The following is a 9335-nucleotide window of genomic DNA, read 5'->3' as shown; positions in this document are numbered from 1 at the left end:
TAACATCTCAAGGGTTTCACCCATCACCACGCAACTTTGTAGGCATATGACCACACATAATCTGAGGGGATGCCTCCATTATTGACTCCATCAAACAAAATGGGGGCGCTAGAGAGCTAATTTCTTATCTAGGCCTAACCACCATATGGATTTTTGCTAAACTTGGTAGATATGTAGAACAGGAGGCCTCAAGGTGACTGGAGAAATTTACCTCTAATTGGCAACTGGGTGGCGCTATAACAACAGAAAAATGCTTACAAATGGCTAAAATGCGACCAATCGCTGTGGCTCCCCCTGTGGACCAATGTTGTTGTTTTTCTTCTAATTTTTGGTATGACTCAGTCATGGTATGGTATGCTGTACATAATCTATGTGAAGGTAGAAGGTGACAAAGCTACCAATGGGTATGGACTAGTTGATTGTAATTTTCTTTAAGAATATCAGAATTATTACAACAAACTACCAGCTGCCATGATAAAGGGTTTCACATGGGTCCTGTTTTTATTACCTGATACTGAAGCCCTGCCTTGACCCTCATTATTTCAGATGATATTGTGCTTACATGGTGTTTACCCCTAATTAGTTTTCATCAAAGCTCCACACAACAAACCTGGAGCAATATAATACCCCAGCATAGGAGAACTGTACACGTTGCACAGAGAGGAAGGGAATGGGGGGTTAACAGGGGCCCAGTGGCTCATTTTTGCCCCAGGGCCCCTTAGCAGGGCAATCTGGCCGTGCTGTTGGGTAGTTCAGTGCATAACATCATACTGTGTACATTGATCACGTTATAGATTTAAGTCTTAATCTATGCATGTGTAAAACTGCCCTAAAGTCATTTAATTGAACAGTTTTTATATTGCACAATGCAGTAATTGCTCTCATGATGTTCATGGGTCAAATTAAGAACAGTCAGGAAAATCTTGTGAACTCTCAGCCTCCAAATGTAAAAGCGAACTGTGATAACGCTGCATCCCTTAAAACTGTGGGAAAGACTGCGAGACACGCTTCAAGTGCTAAGAGTTCTAAACATAGACGTTGTTTAAAGGAGACCATCATCATTAGGCAATTCTCTTTGAATTAGCAGAGGGGTTGAGGGAGAGAAGAAAAAGACTCACACACACAGAGAAGTTTAATTCGTACAAGCTTAACTTTTCCAGGCTATAATAAGCGGGGGAAACACATTACTTCCAAACAGTAATTTTAATAGGGGCTTCATGGACCAGATTCATGCTTCAAACAACAACTAAAAGTGCTTTACTAGCATAAGATGCTAATTGGTGTTAAGCTTTTCTCAAATGGTTTGCTTCGGTTTTATTTGGGGAGCATTTTGAAGTCGGACCTGTGAAAGCAGAGCAGGCGCAAATAAAGGAATCTTTCAATAAACAAACTTATCATTTGAAATACAGTATACACACTATAGAGGCTCACACACTGGCCTCCGAGACAGATGATTTATTTAACTTTGTTCTGCTTTATGTTATGCAGTTTTGGTGCGTGACGCAGAATAGTGCTGAGTGTATGAATAACTGACACCGTTTGTAATGAGCAGGAGCTGCTTAACGACATGAATGTTTAAACTGATCAATAACGCCAAACGGTCCAGTGAGGCTGCAACGCTATTCTATAACCCTGGGTCAAATATCAAGAGTCAAATGAGGAGCTTGTACTGTAAATGAATTCCTCTCCCAGTGCAGACCTGCTGGAGAGCGATAAACTAGAGGAACACACACACTCACACAGATATACACACACGGGGCCTAGCAGGGTTGTCAAGGAGCTACCATCCTCTCTTCAGACCACCAGAGGCAAATCTGAGTCTGCCTGGATCCCACTTGGTTCCCACCAGATAGCGCAGAGCGAGATGCAGCTCTCCGCCCTGTAGCCATGCATCGAAGTGCTAACATGCAGTGGAGCGAATGCTCAATTTAGGGGAAAGAGGATGAAAGAGGGAATTCAGTGCTGGAACTGGGGCTGGTGGGAGATTGCGAGGTGGATTTTTTATTGATGCCCTGGGTGACTTTTTATGCACACAAGCAATAACCACCAAAGAGTATAACAGCTCCAGTGAGACTTACCAACACACTCGTACCGCAGCCAGAGCACGGTAATGACTTGTGGTCATGGACGGCTGGAGAGCTTCCTTTTGTTTTTGCACGTGGTGAGTGTCAGCAGGTGTTTTACACAGTCTGGTGAATAGACATGGTGCATGAGGGAAAAAAAAATTGATTCATCACCAGAGGACTGTCTACATGCTCAAGTGCTCCCACTCCTTCCTTTGCTTACTCAGCATATTGATTTAAGACAGTACAAACAGCCACCTGCAGAGAGAGCTTAAGACTGATACAGTCCCAACGAGCAAGCGATGGATCATTTGAAAGGCGGAGATGTGGAGAAGGGAGTGTGAGAGATGCTGCTTGGTTAGATGTGAAGATTATAAGGAAGTGTAATGGGTCGACAAACCACTTAAGTGTATGTAATATGTATGTGTAAGAAAACATTAAAGTTTAGAGGGAGTAAAACATTAAACTTGTAAGAATCCGCATCTGCTTATATTTTAGAATTAGAAAAGACTTTAGAAAAGTTTGAATGGGTGTGTTTTGAAGAGGCAGGCATACATTTGTAATTAACTTGTGAAATGACCAAAAATGTGTTTTAAAAAATTGCGTTTAATACCTGTGTTCTTGGCAACACTGAGCTCCACATTATTAAAGCTACAGTTGGTAAGCTTTCTGAAAATAACTTGCTGAAACTAACATCTAACACCCACTAACTTTTTGTATTTAATGGGAAAGGTTACAATCAGCATTCACTCCTGGGTCAAATGACTCTGCAGTAGTCACTGGTTATTATCGGCTCCAGCTCTGATTGACTCCGAGGGGGACGTGCTAAGTTTAGTCCCTTTACCGGCATTATGAAATGGCACCCCGCCGCAACATATTGTCCTGCTCCATCTAAGCAGCGCTCAAACATCTTTCAAAATTTACTCGGCATCGACTTTGAGAGAGACTGAGTAGGTAAGAAGTAAAAAAGAAGTAATCACTATAACACTTTCACTGGCCTCCATGCTGCTTTCTAACCTGTTTTCTGGCCCGTCTGTGATGTCAAATGTGACACACACAGACACCAGAAAAAATAAACAAAAAAATACATTTTCGTCTGCTGCCAAGCTGTGTACACAGCTCTCATCTACTGGCAATGGAAAAGGAGTTTATCAATTGTTTTTAACGTTTTCTCCCATGTTTAAAAAGCCTGCATACACACGCTAATTTGAGTGGAAAAATGGTATTAGTATACTGTTTAGCTGTAAAATGAGAATTAGAGTCGAGCGAAGCACCAGGCTAGAGACACTGTGTGACAGTTTTAGCAAATATAACAAGTTATTTTTTACAAGTTACCAACTACTGCTTTAACTGTTACATTGTTTATTCGGTATCATAAATGAATGCAAAGTTAACAACTTTCTAATATGAAATAAAATCAATAAATAGCTGCTATTTGTAACTTCAAATAGCGTGACACACATGAATTACAGAGATATGGGCCTCTGGACACCGACATGTAGAAGGGCCCCCACTCCTCTTATATAGATGTAAGAAACCCACAACATGACGACAAACAATAAGGCTGCATCTCTTAATGGTCGTTTTATCTCTTTGAGCTCATGTTTGATCCATTTTGGTCATTTTCCTTTCTTAATGGTCATTTTTCTCTCTTTGTGGTCATTTTGCGTCTCTTTTTGTCTTTTGTCCTTTCTTAATGTTTATTTTTACTCTCTGTATGGTCATATTTCTTCTCTTTGTGGTCATTGTGCATCTCTTTTTGTCATTTTTTTCTTTTTTATGATCATTTGTCCTTACTTTCCTTACTCTCTTAGGGTCGTTTCTTGTCTCTTTGTGGTTGTTTCATTTTTTGTTGTTGTTTTGCTTCTGTTTGTGGTCATTTTTTGTGATTCTGTAGCTGTTTAACATTTCTTTGTAGTCATTTTATTGACTTTCCAACAAGTAATCTGGTTCATGACAGTCATTAACTAACTACCTAACACATTTGACTCTGATAGGATCCCATTCCACCCCTGGCAACCCCTCTCTTTCTGCCCTGACTCCAGATCAATAAAAACTGTTTGCTTGTGATGAACCACAAAAGACTCACACGAAATCCAAACCCTGTAGAGCTCACATAAAAAATGCCTCAGTGTATGTTATTCTGGCCTTAACCAAAAGCCAGACATGAGATGCAATAAAGGGAGCAGACGGTCATCACATTCACTATCAGCTCATTTCATGCCTTCGCAAGAGACTGAGCAATCACACCTGACGGCTTCTGGACAACAAGCCTTTTGAGATGAGCCTTGCTTTTTGTGCAGCACGGCAAAACAGTAATTGCCCTCCTTGTCAGGCTGTGTCATTAAGTCAGGCGAAGTGAAACATGCCATCCGGTTAAAGCGATAGGACACACAAGAGGGAGAAGGCAGGCTGCTCAGCCGGCGGAGACCTGCGCTGAATGCCAAACAATTCAGCTGTTTACAAAGTGGAGGGATGGTTGAGAGCAGCTGTGTGAGCGGAGCGGACCTGTGAGGTGACTTGGTCAGGTCGATTATGTGGAGACGCAGGCCAATCAGTGCGATGTGAAAAAATATCCCCCAACAGATGATATGAGCACCGAGCACCAGGATAGAAAAATAAAAAGCAATTCAAGAGCTTGTTCTTTACCCTACTAGTAACATTATTGATTAATTAAAGATATTATCAACTAGAATTACTGCCTCATAGTTGTATGCCTCCGTGAACCAGTCACGTTGCAGTTACAGTTTACATCCATGTCTATCCAGACTCATATGTAGCCACGACAGCAGGCAATGCTTAAAATATGGACGTTGCTGCAAAGAAGCTACAAATTCTAAATCACATACATCTTCAACCCTGCAACAGTTTTAAGATGGGCACCCAAGATTAGTGTCACCAATTTTGTAGCTGACCAATGTCTCAAATGTTATGGTGTTGAATTATGGCCAGAACATTGTTTTTTTGCAGAACATTATGATGTCACCATGAAGTTGACCTTTGACCTTTTGGATATAAAGTGTCATTAGTTCATCATTTTTCCTATTAGACATTTGTGTGAAATTTTGTCATCATGAATGTGTAAATATTTGAGTTATAACCAACAACATGTTTGTGAGGTCACAGTGACCTTGACCTTTGACTACCACATTCTAATCAGTTCATCCTTGAGTCAAAGCGGACATTTGTGCCAAATTTTAAGAAATTCCCTGAAGGTGTTCTTGAGATATTATGTTCATGAGAATGAAACAGATGCAAGGTCACTGACCTTGACCTTTGACCACCACAATCTAATCAGTTCTTCCTTGAGTTCAAGTAGACGTTTGTGCCAAATTTATAGGCCCAAAGTCAAGGTGATCTTGAGACATTCACAAAAATGGGACAGACGGACAGAAAACCTGAAAACATACCGCCTCCAGCTACTGTGATCGCCAGCACAGAGGCATAAAAATGTTTGACAATGAGCATGTTCTATGAATATTACAGAACAGGAGCATGGTCATAGTGACCTTGACCTTGGACCACAGAATTCTTGTCAGTTCATCTTTGAGTCCAAGTGGACATTTGTGCCAAATTTTAAGAAATTCCCTGAAGGTGTTTTTTGAGATATCACGTTCATGAGAATGAGACAGACGCAAGGTCACTGTGACCTTCATCTTTGACCACCACAATCTAATAATTTCTTCCTTGAGTTCAAGTGGACGTTTGTGCCAAATTTAAGGCACAAAGTCAAGGTGTTCTTGAGATATTCATTCACAAAAATGGGACAGACAACCTGAAACATAATGCCTCCAACTGCTGCTATCGCTTGCACAGAGGCATAAAATGTTTGACAATGAGCTTGTTCAGCCGTTTCAAAGATAGGAATAGTCCTAATTTCCTGTCAAGGAAGCTAATCCTAAACTCATGGCTGTGTCCTATCCTGTCACTGACCTCCCATCATATTTTAAGAAATCCTGACTGTAACTGTAGATTCGATTCTTCGATCAGCCTGTATATATGTAATGTACTGGAAGGCTACTCGAAATGGAAAGCTATAATACCAGCGACTCTCACTCGTTGCTGGCTAGCTAGCCCGCAGTCATGGACAAAAAAGACGGGCATTCAATTTTAGCAACAAGTAGCCGGAGCGGCTAATCAATCAAATTAAATGGTTCTGTAACAGCTAAATTCATATCCTAAGATTGGAATTTTTCCCCTAAATGCAGTTAGTAGACATGTTTCTGTGGGGCGTCGGTGGCTTGGTTGTGGAGCGGGCGCCCCATGTGCAGGGCTGTTGCCGTGGCGGCCCGGGTTCGAGTCCAGCCTGTGGCCCTTTGCTGCATGTCATCCCCTCTCTCTCTCCCCCCTTCACACTTACCTGTCCTGTCCATTAAAGGCAAAATAGCCCAAAAAAAAAAAAAAAGACATGTTTCTGTAATACCAAAAATCCTGAACACCTGAGATAATACAGGAGTTTAAACTTGCAGAGTTTCTGTAATGAGCCCCCACTTCCCCAGCAGTTTCTCAGTCAGGGGTCCATGAACCCTTGGTGATCCATGTTTGTATTGCAGGGGGTCAATGAAAGATTTTTACTTTCAAACACTGAGGTTTGCTCATTTGAAGCAGCTATATTCAGGGTACCCTCTAACTCACCGGGGTGGGTTCAACTCCAATCTGTGGCCCTTTGCTGTGTGTCATTCCTATTCTGTCTCTCCCATTTCTTGCCATTCTCCTATGTATATAATAAAGGCCTGGAAAATAATAATTAAAAAAGTAGCTACATTATGTATTTTAACAATGAATGACAGAACTACTTGCATGTGAGGATGATCACTCATAATCGCCCTCAGAGAATTACCTCTGCACTCTGCGGTTCCTGTCTGCTCTGCAGTGTTTTAGCGTCTTTCAGCTCAACAGTTTTGGTTTTCTGACCTACAACTTTACTGTTTTGGCTCATTCTTATCGCTCCCAATTTCCAGACAAGTTTTTCGGCACCAAACAACAGACTAAGGCTGCTTTCAGACCTCTTGCTTTGGTCCGAATTTTGTAACAAAGTTGTATAATTGCCTAGAGTTGGTTTGTGTTCTCACGGCAGCATTTTCAAGTGGACCAGATCAAATGCCTTGTGTGAGAAAGCTGCTCTTGATTGGTCAGAATTTCCACGTGGGAAAAATCCAGGAAGTAAAGCAAACGTTGAAGAAGAGTACACTTGCAAGATAAATGTGACACTTTCTAATGTCACAATGGAGGGACAACTACGCAGGTTGATTTTAGCGCTGCTCATCGTGGACTATATTGCTGTCATTGTTCATTTTAGAACAAAGTGCAACAGTACTTATCATGACTAGCTTAATGCCAGTGAACATATTTGTGTATTTCCAAAATATTAAAGCAAAGAACCTTTTCATCAAATTAATAAAATGCAGAAACATTTTAATAAAATGGAACACAGTACAAATCAACAGTCAACTTAGTGCTCCACATGCAAATACAGTTTGAGATAATTGAAATCGTTCACATGGAGAGGATCACGTAAAATGGCAAAAAAAAATTATAACATAAAAACCTCAAAATACATTTTTTTTCCCAAATAAGAAATTTAGATTTTAATACATCTGACTTTTCAACATGTGATCAGAACAAACCGTCAGCATAGCAAGCAGCCATTTCTTGGTGACAGTGCAAAAGGCATATTCTTTTGAAAGATGGCATGACTCCTGGTGTGAGGAAACTGTGTCGTCTTCAGTCATTCATGATAATCAGCCAGATCTACAGCAGCTCCTCGTCTGTTTCTCAGTGCTCGCTTTGTTACACGTCACCAGTGACACAGTCTCAAAGGCAACAGACAGTTTCTGTGGGACAACGTGAGGCTGCTAAGGGAAAATAACTTAATGATAAATGTAAATACGACTGCATGGTGTAGAAAAGATTTGTGTTGACAGCATGAGACAAAAAACAAAGCAGGCTCGTTTATGACCACTAACCGCCTTCACACACGTGCCACATAGTGACAAATAATGCTGGAAAACAGTCAGTTGCGTATATGACCCCTTTCACTGTACTCCATTTGGTTTATGTGGGAAAACAGATAAAATCTGATGAGATATTCTCGGCCATGGAAGACAGTGTGTGTGTGTATGCTTATGTAATGGGGGGTAGTGCATATGATGAAGAGTAAGAGGCCACATATCAAACTCAACTAAGATGCACCAAGTAGGGAAACGGGCTGAACGAGCGGGTGGATGGATGGATAAATGAACAGATGGGGGTTGGGTGGGGGAGTAATGTTTCACGCAGCCGACCGTCGACGGATGACAAACGCTCCTCTCTGCAGCTGTCCCAGGTAGATCCTCATCTTCGTACTGTCACTCGTCTTCCTCACCCAAATCTGGAGAACATAGACGAGACAATTCCTCAATACAGTCATTTAGACGTAATGAATTTTAAAGTAGCTGTCAATATCAACCACATCCATATTCATTTAGAAATCTAGGGTGCTCAAGGAGTGAATTCACACAACATTTTTCATCAGAACGCTCCCTGAAAAGATGAGTGTTACTTTTCCAGTGATCAATGAGCCTCATTCACCCATAGCTCTAGTTTGTTCTTAAATTTTTTGTTAAGAGTCCAAAGAAAAGTCAATGTCAGTGTTCTGTGTTCTTATAGTCAGGGCTCCAAGATATTTCTACAAATGAATTTTCTAAATGTTTCCACAATATTTTACTTCATTTCCATGACTTCATTTGGGCAGTTCAACAGGGGGCGAGGGTGCTGCTCTGGTCTGAGTGTATCACCTGATAATGGTGAAATTCAAGTGGCGCAGCACTAGATGTAAAAAACAATCAAAAATGTTGTGTAATAGGATTTCTATGAACATGTTTTACATGACAGCCAAAACAACATACATTCAAACCTTTTCCAAACTTAACTCCAAACCATTTCCAGGCCTTTAAAAATTAAAAAAATCCCACTGCCCCATGTAAGTTGAATGTGTGTGCCAGTTCATCATATTTAGCATAGGTAAACTCTCCGCCAGCTCCTGTAAGGGACAGCCCCTTAACACATGCCGTGTTTTTGCCTGCGTCAAATTCATTGTTGTCAATAGGGATGCACCGAATATTTGGTAACCGAATATATTCGGCCGAATATTGCAAAAAAACACACATTCGGTATTCGGTGAAATAAGTTAAAAGCAAGGCCGAATAATAGTGGCGTGTTTTGATAACGCAATCAAACAGCGTGCCGTGACGGGCGGAGTAAAATGTCGGCAGTGTGGCGATCCGTCCGTCA

The 9335-nt window shown here is 41.1% G+C and overlaps 1 protein-coding gene across 3 annotated transcripts in view; it reads right to left on the bottom strand.

Annotated features, from left to right (window-relative positions):
* Positions 1-7446: 7446 nt before the first annotated feature.
* Positions 7447-9335, bottom strand: part of suds3 (SDS3 homolog, SIN3A corepressor complex component) — a 13202-nt gene continuing 11313 nt past the window's right edge. For all 3 annotated transcript variants that reach the window (XM_050050654.1, XM_050050656.1, XM_050050655.1), the window contains exon 12: positions 7447-8433. In XM_050050654.1, coding sequence (XP_049906611.1) covers positions 8335-8433 — 99 coding nt within the window. In that variant the 3' untranslated portion in view covers positions 7447-8334. The remainder of the gene's footprint in view (positions 8434-9335) is intronic.

The sequence above is a fragment of the Epinephelus moara genome, chromosome 8, assembly GCF_006386435.1.
Source record: "Epinephelus moara isolate mb chromosome 8, YSFRI_EMoa_1.0, whole genome shotgun sequence".
Taxonomy (NCBI): Eukaryota; Metazoa; Chordata; class Actinopteri; order Perciformes; family Serranidae; genus Epinephelus; species Epinephelus moara.
Note: the sequence above shows the minus strand (reverse complement) of the source record. Positions and strands in the feature narration are given on the sequence as shown.